Genomic DNA, 19,158 nt, shown 5'->3' with positions numbered 1-19,158 from the left:
ACATCATTCACAATATATCTTCTGTTAGTGAGGATGAAGTCGATTTCATTAGTAGTTAATCCATTTGGACTCTTCCATGTCCACTTTCTGTTCACCCTTTTCTTGAAAAAAAAGTGTTCATTACTGACAATCCTTGAGATGCTGCAAATTCCACAAGTCTTTCACCTCTTTCACCAATTCCAAAATTTCCTATTGTTCCCCTTTCTGCGCTGTTTTGTCTTTTTCCAACCTTAGCATTGAAGTCTCCCATAATAATGCCGACCGGGCTAGCCGAGTGGGTAAAGTACCTGCCCGGCAACCCACAGGTCACGGGTTCGATTCCCGCCTCGGGCTTGGATCAAAGTACTGCAAAAACCTTGGGAGGTGCAATATGGCCACAGAAGCCGATGCGCCAACAACTACCAAATCAAAAAAAAAAAAAAAATCCCATAATAATAGTGTAGTGGGTTTTATGCTCATCTAGAAGTCTCTCAGTTTTGGGTATACATTTCTTCAACCTTTTCATCATCATGGCTCGATGTTGGTGCATAAATCATTATAATCTTTAGCTTGTATCTCTTAGAAATCTTGAGTATTAGTCTTGACACTCTTGGTGATGTACTTTTGAATTCCAAAATGTTGCTTTTAAAATCTTTATGGACCAGAAACCCAACTCCACCTTCACTCCTTTCACTGTTTCCATTGGTGTACAGCAGGTTTCCACTTGATAAACTTATAAGTGATTCATTTCTTCTTCTTATTTCAGCCAAACCGATGATATTCCAATTCACATTTTCCAATTCCTTTTCCAGCTCTAATATCCTGTCTTCACCAATGAGTGTTCTTACGTTATAACAGGCCAAGTTCAGTTTCCGTGCATGGCAGCCTGGTCGTACCCAGAGATTCTTAGCACCCTCTGCTTCCACTCTGATCCTCTTCCTGCCGTAAGAGGGAGAGTGAAAGCTGCTGGGGACTTTTTTTTTTTTTTTTGGTAGTTGTTGGCGCATCGGCTTCTGTGGCCATAATGCACCTCCCAAGGTTTTTGCAGTACTTTGATCCAAGCCCAAGGCGGGATTCGAACCTGCGACCTTTGGGTTGCTAGGCAGGCACTTTACCCACCCAGCTAGCCCGGTCGGCTGCTGGCGACTGAGGGCCATTTGTTTCGTTGTGCTTTCATGTGCTGGAGGGTTTGGTCTTTTCCTCTTCACGCTGACCGTCTTGAAGAGAACCACTCTACACGTTCGTTGCCACCTAAGTGACATAACAGGGCTTACCATCGAGAAGGTGTGCATGAGTGGATTTTAGGGAGGCAGGCCAACCGGACTTCTCCTAAATCTTCTGTAATAGAGAGATATTGGATCCATCAGTGTTTTAGGCTGAGTATCTGATAAGCCCCTAGAATTATTTCTATAAGTAGCTTATAGACTAGGTCTATAAGTAGCTTATAGACTAGGTCTATAAGCTACTTATAGAAATAATTTAATCTAACAATTAAGTCAATAAACCAATTTCTAGGCAAAACGATATATCTCTTTTGGGGATTACCCTGACTTCTCATCTCTCCTGGCGCAAGCACATTACAAATATTGCTTCCTCTGCATCTAAAAAACTTGGTTTCCTCTTTCACTCTCAGTGTTACAATTCAGAACAACAGTGCCCCGTGGAAGTACCTGTAGAAAAGGCATGCAGCAGAAACAGTACGTCTATGAGACAGCGAGTGGAGAGACTCTGTTAGAGAGAAGTCATTAATTAACCTAGCTGTCTTCTGAATGGGCTTCTATAATTCCCACTCTCTCTAACAAAGCAGTCCAAACACGTGCTGCCACCAGCCAACATCCATTTGCTGTCCAATTTCAAACTCACAGAACCAACTTTTTTCATCTTCCTCGCTTATTCATTCAAGTGCTGTTTTCTGGAACAACCTTCCTTCATATGTCTTTCCTGAAAATTACAGTCTACAGAAGTTCAAGTCCAATGTCAACAGATATCATCTTTCTTCTTCTCAACCTCCAACCCAAGCACGGTACTAAGTACTATAGGTTGTAATATCTCTCGTGTTTGGGGTTTCCATAAAAAAAAACAATAATAATTTAACTCAATAAACCGGCTAAATATAATTAAAAAATTAGCGTTCACTGGGTCTGCAAAACTTGTCCAGCTCATCGATTAGATACCCTTACCGATCCTACTTTACATAAGTAAAGAAATGTTTGTTGTTTTTCTTTACATCCTCTGACAAGGATTTCTCATAATCAGCCTTCGCTTGCCTAACCTCCTTTGTAACTTGATTACAGACTAGCCGTAGGCTTCTGTGTCACCTGTTAATTTATCTTTATCCCATGCAATTTTTTTCTCTGTCACATGTCTCATTAGTTCATCTGACATCCATTTAGGCCTAAATGTTGAACAATATTTCTTAGATGGTATGAAAAGCCTAGTAGCTTCCAAGATTAATTCACTGAAGGCCTTCCATTTAGAATTCACTATTGTTAACATCAACAGTTGATCACATTGTATAGAATTCAAAAACTGCCTGCGACCACTGTAGTTGCCTTTACAAAAACAAATACCCTTTCCTTTACCCTTGATGGTAGTTAGATAAATCCCACATCAGTAGACTGTGATCACTGTCACCTAGCGGTTCTGTTATCTGCAAATTCCTAATGCATGCTTCATCACTGCTGATAATCAGATCAAGAGTATTACCCCATCTGGTTAGTCCTTGAACATTTTGCTGTAGAAAACAATCCTCCAATAAATCCACAAAAGTCTTGCTAGTGTGTGAGTGACCAATCCACAAGTTTCAGTCAATATCTTGAAAGTTAAAATCCCCCATTACAAGTCATTCTGATTTACTGGCCCACTCTGTTTCTCTGCACAATTATTTGTTGTACTCTTCAGAGTCATTAGACCTATAACACAATCCTAATCTCATTTTCCCTTTCCTAGTGTTTATGTCACACCAAACTGACTCAACATTGCACTGTCAACCCATGTCAACTAGATGCACTTCTTTAGATTTTATGTGTTTCTTAACCAACAGCATAACCCTTCCTTCCTTCCTACCCTGTCTATCCTTTCTTTACAAACTGTGCTCCCCAAATTCCAATTCTACACTGCTTATATCTGTATGACACAATGTCTCTGATATTAGCATTAGCATTAGTAGAGGCATATGATGCAAGAAAGCAAGCTTATTCAGCATCAGCCAAAAAAAAAAAAAAAACACACCACTCCCATTTCACCCCTCTGTTTGCTCAAAATACCTGTCCAGTTGAGCCTTAAATTTGTTTAGGCTATCAACTTCAACAACAAGTGATGGAAGTCGGTTCCACCAACCAACCACCCGCTGGCCAAAGGCAAATTTCCGCACATCTATCCGACAGCCGTCCTTCCTCAATTTGAATTTATGCCCTCTGAGCTGATTATTCTGAGCAAGATGAAGAATCCCATTGGCATTGAGCATGCTCAAACCATTCAAAGCCTTATACACCTCTATCAGATCACCTCGCCGGTGCCTAGTCTCCAGACTCTGTAATTTGCAAAACTTAAGCCTTTCTTCATAAGAGCAACCCTTTGTTCCATTCATTAATCTTGTTGCCCTTCTCTGTACCCGTTCCAGCAGCTCTACATCCTTCTTGAAATGAGGCCTCCAGACCTGTATACAGTACTCAAGATGTGGCCTAACCATTGCCTTAGGCCACATCTTGAGTATATCCCAACAATATCACTTTTGATGCCTTGATCAGCACTTCAAATTCATCAGATTTATTTGCTATACTTCTAGCATTAGCACATGATGCAAGAAAGCAAGCTTATATAGCCTCAGCCAAAAAAAACACACACACACACACACACACCCTTCTCATTTCACCCATCCAGCCACTCCAGATGTTTGTTTAGTTCCTCCTTGAATCTGTTGAAGCTGTCAACTTCCACAACGACAGATGGGAGCTTTTTCCACCAACCAACTACCCGCTGGATAAAGGCAAATTTCCGCACATCTACCCTACAACTGTCTTTCCTCAATTTGAATTTATGCCCTCTCAGGTGATTATTCTGAGGAAGAGGAAGAATCCCATCATCGAGCATGCTCAAACCATTCAAGCCTTTATACACCTTAATCAAATCACCTCGCAGGTGCCTAGTGTCCAAACACTAATTTGCAAAACTTAAGCCTTTCTTCGTAAGAGCCACCCTTTGTTCCATTCACTAATCTTGTTGCCCTTCTCTATACTCATTTCAACAGCTCTAGATCCTTCTTAAAATGAGGCCACCAGACCTGTATACAATACTCAAGGTGTGGCCTGACCATTGCTTTATACAAGGGGATAATCACCTCCTTATCCCTGCTAGAAAAATTCCTGTATATCATTGACAAGACACCATGAGCTGCTCTTGCAGACTGCCTGCACTGCTCAGAAAAATTCATACCTGCCTGCACAATTACCCCAGGTCCTTTTCACTCTCTGCCTTTATCACACAGTTGAGACGTTACTCTGGGGTTTCTGCTTCCCATATGCAGTACTTTACATTTGTCAATGTTAAACTTCAGTTGCCATCACTCAGTCCATCTACTCAACTTTTCTAGATCCTGTTGCAGCAGTGTACTGTCATTGGTGCCATTAACAACCCTGCCAATATTTGTATCATCTGTAAACGTGGACATTAAGCCTGATATACAATCATCGATATCATTAATAACACTTAATTAATTAATTAATAACAACCACTAATAACATTAGTCCACGAAGAGCAGTATCCATTGATTACCACTCTGTCTTCTCCCTCTCAACCATCCCTTTATCCATAGCAGCAATTTGCCTCCAAGGCCGCACTGCTTTAATTTGCATAGCAGTCTTCCATGTGCAACAGTATCAAAAGCCTTCCTAAGATCCAAATATATGATATCAAAATTATTCCTTCCATCCAGTTCCTTTGTGACTACATCATAGTATCCGATCAAATTGGTCAGCCAAAACTTCCCCTTAACAAACCCATGCTGTGTCCAAGTTTTAACTGAAGTCTTGTCTAGATAATCCTGCAATGCTTCTCTCACCAGTGCCTCCATTAATTTTCCTGGAACAAAAGTTAAACTAACAGGTCTGTAATTTCCTGTGTCTCCCTTTGATCCTCCTTTGTGGATTGGGGTCACATTTGCACATTTCCAATCCATGGGTACCTACCCTGAGTCCAAGGAAGCTCTCATAATTATGGCTGACAGTTTGCTTACTTCCTTTGCTGCCTCCTTTAATATAACTGGATAGATTCCATCCACTCCAGGTGCCTTTCTTATTTTTATCTTCAACAATTTCTCCTCCTCTTTACTCTCAGCAATGAATGAATATCAAATAATTTTTCTTTAAACCAGGAACATCTACAACAGAAATAATGTTAAAAACATTGTTTTTAACATTTAAAAATATTTTTAGATGGTAAAAACTGTTTATGGTGATGAAACATTAAGTCATACCAGTGTGTTTGAATTGTATAAGTGGTTCTAAGACGTGCGTGAGGATGTTCATGATGAACCGGGAGATGGGCATCTGTCAACTTCTCAAAATGAGGATACAGTTGCAAAAGTTCAAGATATTTTGGCAAGAGATTGTCATTTGACCCTCAGAATGATGGCTGATTAGTTGGATATGAATAATTCCTTTTTCCTAAATCTTCATGTAGAATTGCACGAATATTTAGGTAAAAGGAAGGTCCATGAAAAATTTGTACCACACAACCTCACTGATGAGTGAAACAGCAAGGAGTGTCATCATGCAATGACTTCATCCAGACTTGTTGAGGCAATACTAATTTGCTTGAGTTCATTGTAAATGGAGATAAGAGTTGCATGTTTTAGTACAACCCAGAGACAAAGCGTTAGAGCATGCAGTGGACTTCAAAATCATCACCAACACCCAAAAAGTTTTGTTTGCCAAGATCAAGATGATGGTCATCATGTTTTTCAACAAATGTTGATTCACAAGGAATTTATACCTGAAAGGGAGGGAGAGACAGAGTCAGTACATACAAGTGCTTCAAAAACTATTGAACTGCGTTTCGGGTGAGTTCACAGTTTCAAGAGAAATGCAGCTGGTTCTTATTGCATGACAGTGCCACTGCCCATTCTGCACGTGTGAAAACATTTCTGATGAAACATGGCATTGTACTGAGGTCGTAAAGAAAAATGTACCAGCCAAACTGAACATCATCTCTTTGGACTCCTTTGCTGACACTTTTCGGACACTTTTAGAACCGTGTAATAAGTGCAGGCAATCAGGTGGTGATTACTTTGAATAAAACTATTTTTGAGCTCCTTCACATTATGTTCTTTTTATTGCCCCAGTCTGGGAACTTTATTGTCACATATCGTATATTCAGTCTTCTCAGTGTATAACCCTCACCTGGTGCTAAGAACTGTAAGTTTCATTTTTAAAAAAAGTCATCGTCTCTCAGTTCAGATATCATCCCATGATAAATCTTGAGGCTTTACCCTTTACTTGAACTGTATTTTATTAGATCCACCTTAAAGCAGAACCTGTTAACCTACTTATTTAATCTACATCCCCCCAGTGTTTGTAAGAATTTATATTTATTGGAGTCAATATTTACAAATGAAATGGGGAGGAGAAATTGGTGAAGAGAAGCTGGGAGGCATAAAATCAGCTATACTGAAATATCACACGATTGTTTATTAGAAAAACTTTCAAGCTTAAAGGCAAGTAAAGCTCCTGATTTAGTATTAGCCCTATAGGGCAAGGGAGCCATAGGCTGTTACTGAACTATCCAAAAAAAAAAAAAAAAAAATAGATAAAATACAAATTATGGTCCCCCCCCCTCTTCACATAGATAACTATTCAGTTGACCTTAATTTCTTCAAACTGTCATCCTCAACTATCTGTAGAGTCATCTTATTCCAGTAATCAACAACTCGTTGTCTAAAAGAAAACTTCCTACAGTCTAATCTAAACCTCTTTGAATCTAATCAAAGTGTTTTCTCCTGTAATATGAATTTATGGCACATTAGTTCTGGAATTCTTTATCGCAGTGAAAATTCTACCTTCATTCATTTTAACTTTTAATCCTCATTCAGGTCCCAATCGAAGTCTTACCTCTTATGGTCACCCTTTTGCTGATTTTACCATGCGAGTTGCCCATCTTTGAACTTTCAAGAAGCTGAATGTCTTTTTTTCAGATGAGATCTCCATATTTGGACACAGTACAGCAGGCCCCCGTTATAACGCGGTTTGCTTTACGCTGATTCGCTATAACGCTCTTCTTATATTATAACCCGTATCTGACTATAACGCTGTCACAGATCACTATAACGCTCTTTTACAGATTACATTTTTGACAAATTTAACAAAATCGTTTCATTTGATGGAGTCGATAGCTTGCAAATGAATAGCAAAACAGCATTAAAACGTTTCCCACGCCGACTTGAGGAATTTTCCCACGCTCAGTGAAATTTTCTCGCACGCTAATTTAATTGCAGTACAGTGACTTGTTATGTAGTTCCGAGATCAACATTTTAAAAAATGATCGAATATATTGCTTGTAATATTTGGGTTATATGCATTTATCCGAAGTCTAGTCATCACTCAGTACAGTATTAGACATCGTGCGTTACGGAAAGTTTACTTGAACATTGTATCATAATTAATTCAACCAACGCAGTTATATTTTCGAAGAGTTAATAATGACCGACAGGAATGAAAAAGCAACAACGTCTGGGCGCAGTACGAAGACTATAAATGTAAGAAAAAGACTGAATTTGAAAATTAAATTAGACGTTTTGAAGCTAATCGATTCCGGTCAACGACAAGCGGATGTGTGCCATAATTTAGGACTTGCAAGTTTAACTGTAAGAACAATTATAAAAAATTAATTTTATCAGCTGCAAAGATAGCTGTTCCACTGCAAGAAACTAGGACGGCTATTAGGATTGAAATGGAAAGACTAATTTTATTGAAGATAATATTCCAATGCAGAAGTCAGTTAAGTTAAATATTTAAAAAAAAAAGAGAGAGAGAGAGAAAGAGATTAGCCAATATGATGATCTGAAGAAAACTCGCCTAAAAAAAAAAAAAAAAAAAAAATGTGAAACCATTTAAAACTGGTAAGGGCTGGTAGAATATATTTAAACCCCAGGGAGAAGCCGCTAGTGCAGATCAAGGAGCCAAAACTTTCAAAAAAGAACTTGTTAAAATTCTTCCTCCAGCTCAGAATAATCACCTGAGAGGGCATAAATTCAAATTGAGGAAAGACAGATGTAGGATAGACGTGCGGAAATTTGTCTTTAGCCAGCGGGTGGTTGGTTGGTGGAACAGACTTCCATCCCTTGTGGTGGAGGTTGATAGCCTAAATAAGTTTAAGGCTCAGCTGTTATATTTCTCAACAACTTTTTAATATAGATGAAGCGGGACTTTTGTGGAAACGAATGCCTAAAAGAAGTTTCATATTGAAAGAACAAAAAATATGCCAAATTTCAAAGCGGCGAAGGATCAGTTGACTTTATTGTTGGGTGGTAACGCTGCAGGCCATTTAAAATTAATACCCCTTTTAGTTTATTTGGAAGAGGGCCAAAGTTCAACTCAAAATCCACACATTTTCCATGATTAAATTCATCCATTAAATTAAATCAATTAAATTCATTATTTTAATTGGAATTTTAAGTTTACTTTTGATACGCAAGTAGTTACCACATAATTATACGTATGTAATGCAAATATTTGAATATTAAATATTTTGACCGACATTTGTGCATCTTTTCATTACCGTTTATTGTTGATTAGGAAATATCCTATGGCACCGACCGCAGCTCACAAATACATATGTTACCTTATGGGAAAGTGGCGCTCACTTAGCGCGGATTCACTTAGCGCTCTGTTTTTCCGGAACGAATGATCAGCGTTAAGCGGGGGTCACCTGTATTCCGTATGCAGTCTTATAATTGCCTTATACTTGAGCTACTCAAATGGCTAAAGGTTGTTTGAACTGGCCCACCAATTAGTAGCCAAAGAGTTTGAAAATTGCAGAAAAAAATCAGTATGAGTTTAATAAATATGAATTCATTTTCATAGAAGTTATTTTGAATTTTCCACCAATCTGAGAATAGCTAAATTGTTGTAATTACTGATAATTGCCATTACAGCGTAGCACATCTCTATCATGATGAAAGTTGCTTCCTGAGAGAGCTGATATCTGCATGGTTTCCAATATAACCATTTTAAAATTCAATGTAAATGTTTGAAATCCAACCATTTTTCGACCCTAGAATAGCTCTTTAAAAAAATGGAAAATTTGTTTTAGAATTCCTGAATTTGTGTTATTCACATTTTAGGCACTTTTAAAAACAATTTTAATATAAAAGAAAAAAAACAAATTACACCCATTTATTTTATCTTTATCAGATGGTAGCATTGTGTTCTAGCAAGCCATGACTTTATTATAATTGTCTTTTTTTATGCATTTTATGTGGTGTAAATTAATTATGTTCCTCTTTTATTCTTTTTATTCAGTTTTAGCCGAAAATGACTTCCACAAACAAAGAAAAGTTGACTGTGAAACCATCAATTTAAAACAGAATGGACAAAATGACTTTTGTTTCATACTACTTAATAATAATTTACCCATGTGTTTAATCTGTAATGAAGGCCTGTCAATTGTTGAAGTATGTAATCTGAGAAGACATTATGAGACCAAGCATAACAATTTTCATGTAAAATTTCCCACACACTCAAAATCCAGAGAAAGTAAGCTAGATAACTTAAAAGCATCATACATGCAGGCTAGTGTAATATTGTGTAGACCTTCTGCATAACAGGAAAAATGCGTGGAAACTTCTTTGACCGTATTGTGGATTCAAGGTAAGAAAATGCTACTCTTCACTCATGCTGAGGTGGTGAAACACTGCATATTAGAGGGGGAAAGAAACAGTCAAAAAGTTTTAAAAAATTCCTTTATCAAATGATATGGCTACATAATGCTGTCTTGAACTCACAAACAATGTATCTGATCAATTACTTGCTGAACTGCTTGCAGGCAAATACTTTTGTTTAGCTATAAATGAAACTTTGGATTGCACAGATACAGCTGAACTTGTAGCTTTTGTGAGATTCTTTAATGGTAATGTATTTTTTTTTGAAGATTTATTGGGATTAATAGCTCTACGTGGACAGACAACAGTAGAAATAATCTCTAATGAAGTTTTAAAATTATTAACTTCAAAAGAACTTAGAACTGAAGATGTGTTTTCCATTACAACAAATGGAGCTCCAACCATGATAGGTGAAATCAGTGGGCTTGTTGTCAGGCTTAAAGAAACAAAACACAATCTTATTTCCTATCACTGTATCATACTTCCACACTGCTCAAAACTGAGTGGGGTCTTTCACTTTCTCTGACTGAAATGACCAAATTAGTTAATTTTCTGTGATCAAAATCAGCACTGTCACACAGGCAGCTAAAAAAATGTTTATGCTGAACTGGTTGCTTATAACAATGTGTGGTGATTAAGCAAGTGAAGAATGCTAAAAAGATATAGGATTTAGGAAGTGAAATTGAGTTTTTTGCAGAAGATTGAAGACAGTGATAAAACTTAATCACTGCTGAAATTTTGAGGAACACCTACCATTTTCCCAATCTAGCATTTTTGGTTAATATTTTTTCTTACATTAATGATCTAAACATTCGTCTCCAAGGAAAAGTTAAAAACATCAGTGATCTCTGTGAGTCTATTTTAAGTTTCAAAAAGAAATCTGAACTTTTCACTCAAGATGTAAGAAGTAATAACTTTATTTTCTTCCCCACTCTTAAAAATTTTCAAAATGAAGTAACAAATATGTATGAAACTGATATAATATTAGAATTCTTAAATAAACTGAAGGGTGTTTGATTCAAATATCTGGAAGGTAAACAGAGTGTGCTATCATTTGCTGCTAGCCTTCTATTAGTAGAAATCACATCTAAATGGATTCGGGAAATAAAAGAATGGTTTGAATAGATGAGGCTCAGTTTAAATTGGAAATATGTGAATTTGCAACAAAATCAAAGGTTACTGAATTATTTAAGTCTATTTACTACATAAAATTTTGGATAGAATTGCAAACCAACAACGAATATCCTGAAATTACAACAGTGTGCAGTAAAAATTCTAACAAGGTTTGGGTCAACATGGATTTGTGAAAGTGCTTTTAGCTCATTACATTCATCGAGTCAAGATACAGGAGCTCGCTTACTGATGAAAATACGGAACACCTCCTGCAAATTGCACACACAAACTGTGAGCCTAACGACAGGGATATGGTGAGGGATCCTAAGTGCCACTTTTCCCACTGACTAACGATTGACGCACCAGACATTCAACAAAGTTCATCATCAGCCATTTTCAATCCACTCCGGGATGAAGGCCTCTCCAGCAACTTTCCAGTTCCTTCTGTTTTATGCAGTGGCCATCCATTTACTATCCATGAACTCGTGAATTTCATCTCTCCATCTCTGTTGTTGTCATCCAGGTTTTCTTCTAGCTCCTCTTGGGTACCATTCTGTTATTTTCTTAGTCCATCTGTCATCATGTCTTCGAGTTATGTGTCCTGCCCAAGACCATTTTAGTTCTTTAGTTTTGATAAGAATGTCCTTCACTTGAGTTTGCTGCCTAATCCATGTGTTTCTCTTCTTATCTAACAGTCTGATTCCTAATATAATTTGTTCCATTCTTTGCTGTGTAGTTCTCAGCTTCTCTTCCATTCTTTTGGTGAATGTCCAAGTTTCACTTCCATAAGTCATGGTGGGGAGTATACATTGGTTCATTATTTTACATTTGAAACAAATTGGGATATTGCTCCTCAGTATGTGACTCAGTATGTGACAAAAGTCTGGGTGCGAGGTTAGCCTGTGCGGACGTTGCTCCTTAAAGCTCTTGAAACAGAGAAGTTTTTCCTGATTTATTTTCTGCTTTATTAGTTTAAATTGTCATATTAACTTATTTTCTAGAGTAGCTTTATATTCCTAGTTACGATACTTAGTTTAAAGTTTAACTTAGACAGAGATTTTGTAGATATTACTTAGTATCGGTAACGGTATCAAATCCACATGTCACAAATTGAACGAGAGGTCTTTTTTTTTCTTTTTTTTTTAACCAAATTTAGTCGATTTATTAACCAATTGTTATATCAAATTATCTTCTATAAGTAGATTATAGACCTAGTTAGGATCCTTAATTTATTCTAAATTGAGATAGCGAGATTTGGAAGCTAATCAATACTTACGAGTCCGTAGAAATACCGTTCGTGAATTCCCGCCATTTTTACACGATAGCATAAGCTTAGTGTAGTATAGTGCATAATATAATATTGTCAATTAATCAGTAAATCTATTAATCTTGATAAACTTTATTGTCAATTAAATTGTATTTTTAACTCTATATATATATAACGACTTAATCGTAACAAATAATTAATACATAACTATAGTGGTACACGTGATACGGAAGTTGTATAAAGGGAACTCGTAGAAAACACTAGATACCGAAAAAATATATATATAACATAACTGTTTTGGGATATAACTTAAGGATTTAATTTTTGTTTTGAATTTTATTGAATTAAATCGGAATCATGACTCTGACCAGAGCAGCAAAGCAAAAGGCTCAAGCTAATGGGAGTGCTGTGGTTCAGGGGAGAACTGAGGGGGGCAGTTGCCCTCTGAATCACAGTCTATTAAAATGCACTGTTTGCTTGATGTTTGCGGAGCAGTCGGGTACGGGACATGATACTGCCAAGGGGGATGTCTTTGTGTGTGCACGATGTAAGGAGTGCAAGGAAATCAGGCGACAACTCAGCATTGTTATGGGCCTTTATGAGAGCTTGAAGGACAGGGTGGATGCCCTCGAAGGAAATAAATTGAGGGGCCCATCAAGCTCTCAGCTGCCCACATCAACGCCAGAGCTTGCACTTGGTCATCAGGCAACACAGAAGCAGCCCCCTAGGCAGAATGCGCTGGTCCCACAGGAACTAGTAGTTGTTGGTGACTCTATTGTCAGGGAAACGGGAACATGCTTTGTAAAAAGGATAGGTGGAATAGGACCAGGGTATGTCTGCCAGGGGCAAAGGTTGATGACGTTGTAGAGCGGATATCATCTTTTAAGTGCACAAAAGGTGATATAGTTGTACACGTTGGCACTAATGATATTAAGAGTAGGAGACCGGCGGAATTACTTAGCAAGTACAGGTCACTGTTGAAAAAAAGCCGTGAATTAGGGTTGAACTTGAAAGTGTCTGCAATTCTGCCCAGACACGATAGGAGGGAGTATATGATGAGAGCCTTGTCGATCAATTCTGCCCTGGAGGGATTGTGCAAGGCTCAAGGGGTAGAATTTTTTTCAGCCTGGACTGTACTTGTTAACAGGAGAGATTGCTTCTACAGGGATGGGATACACTTAAATAGAAAGGGGGCAAGAATTTTTGCTGATGCTGTCGAGGCAGTGTTAGGTGGGTCGGAAAACTGCTAGTTGGGCGGGGATACAAGGACTAATAGATTAACAGTAGCCACTGGCAGAGGTGGAAGTGATTCTTGCACTGCTTCTATTGAAATGAGCAGAAGCCTGGAAAACAAGATGCAGGATATTTCAGAGACTGCTGGTAGTCATTGCGGTACAAGTAAACACATGGGTTGTGTTAGGGTAGCTAAGAATAGAAACAGGTGCATGTATACCTTCGTGTACACCAATGCTAGGAGTTTGGTAAATAAATTTGATGAATTTGAGGTATTGCTCAAAACATCAAAGGCAGATATTGTTGGGATATCAGAGACGTGGTGTCACACAGATATAAGTAATGCGGAACTGGAATTTGGGGAATACAATGTGTATAGGAAGGATAGACAGGACAGGAGGGGAGGAGGGGTTATGCTATTAATTAAGAAACACATAAAGTCCAAGGAAGTGAAGCCAGTCGACATCGATGGACAGGAAAGTGTCGAGTCAGTTTGGTGTGACATAAGTATAGGGAAATCAAAATTGAGAGTAGGAGTGTGCTATAGGCCTAATGACTCTGATGAGTATAATAAGATATTGTACAGGGAAATAGAGTGGGCCAGTAAATCAGAGAGTCTTATAATGGGGGATTTTAATTTCCCAGATATTGACTGGAATTTGTGGGTTGGTCACTCGCACACTAGCAAGGCTTTTGTGGATTTATTGGATGATTGTTTTCTACATCAGCATGTTCGTGAGGCAACAAGAGGGAGCAATACTCTTGATCTGATTATCAGTAGTGATTTTCATGCATTAAGAATCTGCAGATAAATGAACCACTAGGTGGCAGTGATCACAGTGTGTTGAAGTGGGATTTACTCAAGGAGGTAACTACCATCAGAGGTAAAGGGAAGGGTTTTTGTTTTCGTAAAGGCGACTATGATGGTCTGAGACAGTATTTAAATTCTATACAGTGGGAACAACTGATGATGTTACCAACAGCAAACTCAAAATGGGAAGCATTCAAGGAACTAATCTTGGAGGCTACCAGGCTTTACATACCAACTAAGAAATATTGTTCAAGGTTTAGGCCTAAATGGTTGTCAGATGAATTAATGAGACATGTGGCAGAGAAGAAAAATGCATGGGATACATACAAATTAATGGGTGACATGGAAGCCTATGATAGATATAAGTTGGTCTGTAACCAAGTCACAAAGGAGATTAGGCAGGCAAAGGCAAACTACGAAAAATCCTTGGCAAAGGATGCAAAGAAAAACAGAAAAGAGTTCTTTACATATTTGAACTCGAGAAGGAAAGGGATGAATCTGATTGGTCCACTGGATATTGATGGTTCAACAGTTGAGGATCCTGCTCAGGTGGCTAACAATCTAAACGAGTATTTTGCATCTACATTCACGCATGAGGAGTTATTCAGGAAGGAGAATGATGTAGGTAAAGTAAACATTGGCAGTGAGCTGGATGATTTTGTAATAACTGAGAGGAAAGTGGAGGAGAGATTGTTGAGGATAAACATAAAAAAGGCACCTGGGGTGGATGGGATTTATGCAGTTATATTAAAGGAGGCAGCAAAGGAAGTATGCAAACCCCTAGCCATAATTATGAGAGCTTCTTTGGACTCAGGGGAGGTACCCATAGACTGGAGAAGTGCAAATGTAACCCCAATTCACAAAGGAGGATCAAAGGCTGACACAAGTAATTATAGACCTGTTAGTTTAACTTCTGTTCCAGGTAAATTAATGGAGGCACTGGTTAAAGAAGCACTGCAGGATCATCTAGAGAAGAATTCAGTTATAGCTCAGACACAGCATGGTTTTGTTAAGGGCAGGTCTTGCCTGACCAATTTGATTGGATACTATGATGTAGTCACAAAAGAACTGGATGCAGGGAATAACTTTGATATTATATACTTGGATCTTAGAAAGGCTTTTGATACTGTTGCACATGGAAGACTGCTGCACAAATTGGAGCAGTGTGGCATTGGAGGCAAATTGCTGCTATGGATAAGGGGATAGTTGAGTGGCAGAAGACAGAGAGTGGTAATCAATGGACACTGCTCAACGTGGACTAATGTTATTAGTGGAGTTCCTCAAGGTTCAGTGTTGGGTCCGTTGTTGTTTTTGGTGTTTATGAATGATATTGATGATGGGATATCAAGTTTAATGTCCAAGTTTGCAGATGATACAAAGGTTGGCAGGGTCGTTAAGGACACTACTGACGCTATGCTGCTGCAGCAGGATCTGGAAAGGTTGAACAGATGGGCTGAGAGGTGGCAAATGAAGTTTAACATTGAAAAATGTAAAGTACTACATATGGGAAACAGTAACCCCAGAGCAACGTATCAACTCTGCGGTACTACACTGACAGTGGTGGAGAATGAAAAGGACCTGGGGGTAATTGTGCAGGCAGATATGAAGTTCTCTGAGCAGTGCAGACGAGCTGCAAGAGTAGCTCATGGTGTCTTGTCAATGATATACAGGAATTTTTCTAGCAGGGATAAGGAGGTGATTATTCCCTTGTATAAGGCAATGGTTAGGCCACATCTTGAGTACTGTATACAGGTCTGGAGGCCTCATTTCAAGAAGGATGTAGAACTGCTGGAACGGGTACAGAGAAGGGCAACAAGATTAGTGAATGGAACAAAGGGTTGCTCTTACGAAGAAAGGCTTAAGTTTTGCAAATTACAGAGTCTGGAGACTAGGCACCGGCGAGGTGATCTGATAGAGCTGTATAAGGCTTTGAATGGTTTGAGCATGCTCAATGCCAATGGGATTCTTCATCTTGCTCAGAATAATCACCTCAGAGGGCATAAATTCAAATTGAGGAAGGACGGATGTCGGATAGATGTGCGGAAATTTGCCTTTGGCCAGCGGGTGGTTGGTTGGTGGAACCGACTTCCATCACTTGTTGTTGAAGTTGATAGCCTAAACAAATTTAAAGCTCAACTGGACAGGTATTTCGACCGAACAGAGGGGTGAAATGGGAGTGGTTTTTTTTTTTTTTTTTTTTTTTTTTTTTTATGGCTGATGCTGAATAAGCTTGCTTTCTTGCATCATATGCCTCTACTAATGCTAATATTTCCTGAATTCTATCCATCCAAAATTTATTCTTCTCTTGACTTCCAGGCATTTATCATTAATACAACTAATGACTTGTCCCAGATAAGTATATGACTAACTCCACCTTTTCAATTACTGCTCCTTCAATCATTATATCCGTTTCTGTGGCATACATGTTCATCATTACTTATGTTTTAGCCCTCTAAAACAAAACTGAAAGCATCTCGTACAGAGCAGTTAACACCAGGGTGGAAAAAGAGCAAGCAGAAGATTTCAGCACTTCTTTGTGCCAATGCAGATGAAACTCATTGGCTAAAGTCTGTTGTGGTCGGCAAGGCTAAGAATCCAAGGGCATTAAAAGACTGTATGCACATGTTGCCTGTTGTGTACTACAACTTGCAAAATGCTTGGTTCACACAAGAAAGCATTGGTTCCATAACCACTTCATACCCAAAGTCAAGAGGTACCAGAAAGAATTGTTGAAATTTTCAGATTAGCAGATTAAACAACTTCTAATCCTCGACAATACCTGCACATCCAGATGTTGAAAATATGTCCAGTAAGGATGGTAAAATAATGTTCTTGGCTTTGCTGCCAAATACATCTGCCTCAATACAGCCCATGGACCAAGGCATCATTATGGCCTGCAAGAGGCTCTACAAGTGCAAGTACCTTGATGAGGTGATTTTAGTGTTGGTAGACAGAATGGATGAAGATAATGACACGAGGAAGAAGAACGCTGGAAAATATCATACAATATCAAGTCTGCTTGGAGGCCACAATGCATGGAGGGACACTGAAAAGGAAACTTTAATGAATGGCTGGAAAAAACTCTTGCAAAATATAAATGGTGATATTCACTTTAAAGGATTAGAGCTAGATCATTTTCACACTGTGTTGATGGCAGCTGGAGAGACTGAAATAACGCAAGAAAATATCCAAGATTAGCTTGAACTGGAAGAAGAAGATCCTGGATTTTGGCTTCTGACAGAGGAAGAAATTGCTGCAGATGTTATTAAGGATTGTACTAAACCTTTAAACTGCATTATCTGATGAATCAGATAATGAACTAGAACTACAAAAATCTACAATTAAGAAGAAACCTCTTAGCTTTTCAAGAGAAGGCATTAATGCAGTAATCAATTATGTGGACACTTCAACAAATTAGAAATTGCAGGGGTATTATGAACACCTGAGAATTGTGAGGGAGATCCTAATTAAAGAACAGCAGCAGATTTCCTTTCAGACAAAACTTGACAGTTTCTTCAAACCTGCATTATTACATTTAAAAACAAGTACAGCTTCCGAGTCTTCTATATAAATAAATTCTCTACAGTGATTTTTTTTTTATTTTTTTTTATTTATTTTAGTCAGCACTACCTATATCATTAAATTTTCCATTTATTTGTGTTCTAAGTTCTTTTGTCTTTTAGGGCTATCTTTTGCTTCACTAATCTGGATTATCACTTAATCCAGATGACCTCCCCCCCCCAATTAATCTGGATTAATGAGGGTTTAATTTTGTTCTGGTTGATTTGTAAGCTTATTGTAAGTGTTGTTTTATGCTCCATTCATCTTCTGCCATCATGTTAATACATCATCATATTATATTTTGTTCCTGTTCTTTTCTGACTCCTCTAATTTCGTTTTCCAAAGGTAGATTAAAAAGCAGTAGTAAAAGTGTATTTCCCTGTTTTAAACCTGGTGAAGTTTGGGGTAGAATGAGAGAATAAATAGCATGATAATTAATCGGTTGCTATTTTTGTTTTGCATTGTTTTTAATAGTTCATTTTTAAAACCATACTCTTAAAATAGTTTATATAAATAGCTGTTGTAAATTTGTGTTTTCTACATTCCTTTTAAAATGCCTATTTTTTGAATACTGTACTTACAGGTTTGTTTTAAAGATGCTGTTTTCCCGTTATTGCCAAGAATGATTTTTGGCATGTACTATAATATGCCACTTGTAAGTAATCTTTTACTTATAGTTTGAAAACATTATATTTTATATAATTAGCATTGCTAATGAAAGCTATATCAATGTTTCATAGTTAGATTATTCTAACTTCAGCCTAATGATTTGGAAATTGGTGGGTTTAATTATTAAAAGGTATGGGTAAAGTTTTTCTTTTGTTTTTTTTTTTTTTGGTGATGCCCTATAAGCTTTCTTCCTTGCATAAATTTGCTTATACTAACATATGGAAGATTTTACAGCTCCAGCTAATAGACATTTTTCTTAAAATTTGCCGTTTTATTGACATTAATTGGCATATTAATTTATTTTCTAGAAGTAGCTTTATATTAACGAGGCTTCTAGTTCCTAGCTATTGCTGGCCGCAGATTGGAGATCACTAATCTACTGGGTCAACCTACCACCTATTCTTCAGGAACTGGGGATTCCAATTTGGATGTTACCCTTATAATGCCTTCAATCAGAAATTCTCCAACAATGGCAGGTGCACAAATATGCGACCACCAGTGATCACCGCCTTATCCCATACTGTATTACTGATCAAGTTACCCCTCGCCAAATTTACATGCATGATACTTCCAGGTTCTCTATCATCATCATCATCAGCCATTTTCAATCCACTGCAGGATGAAGGCCTCTCCAGCAACTTTCCTTCTGTT

At 37.9% G+C, this 19,158-nt stretch overlaps 1 protein-coding gene across 1 annotated transcript in view; it reads left to right on the top strand.

The window, feature by feature from the left end:
- Eogt (EGF-domain O-GlcNAc transferase) overlaps positions 1–19,158 on the top strand; it is a 257,927-nt gene that overhangs the window by 147,079 nt on the left and 91,690 nt on the right. Inside the window, exon 10 of the mRNA XM_090390322.1 lies at positions 18,422–18,493. Within this exon, the coding sequence (XP_090246448.1) occupies positions 18,422–18,493 (72 nt within the window). The remainder of the gene's footprint in view (positions 1–18,421; positions 18,494–19,158) is intronic.

The sequence above is a fragment of the Mastigoproctus giganteus genome, chromosome 2 (genome assembly GCF_048544385.1).
Source record: "Mastigoproctus giganteus isolate SK-2022 chromosome 2, ASM4854438v1, whole genome shotgun sequence".
NCBI lineage: Eukaryota > Metazoa > Arthropoda > Arachnida > Uropygi > Thelyphonidae > Mastigoproctus > Mastigoproctus giganteus.
The sequence above is the reverse complement of the archived record's forward strand: the minus strand, read 5'-3'. Positions and strand labels throughout refer to the sequence as shown.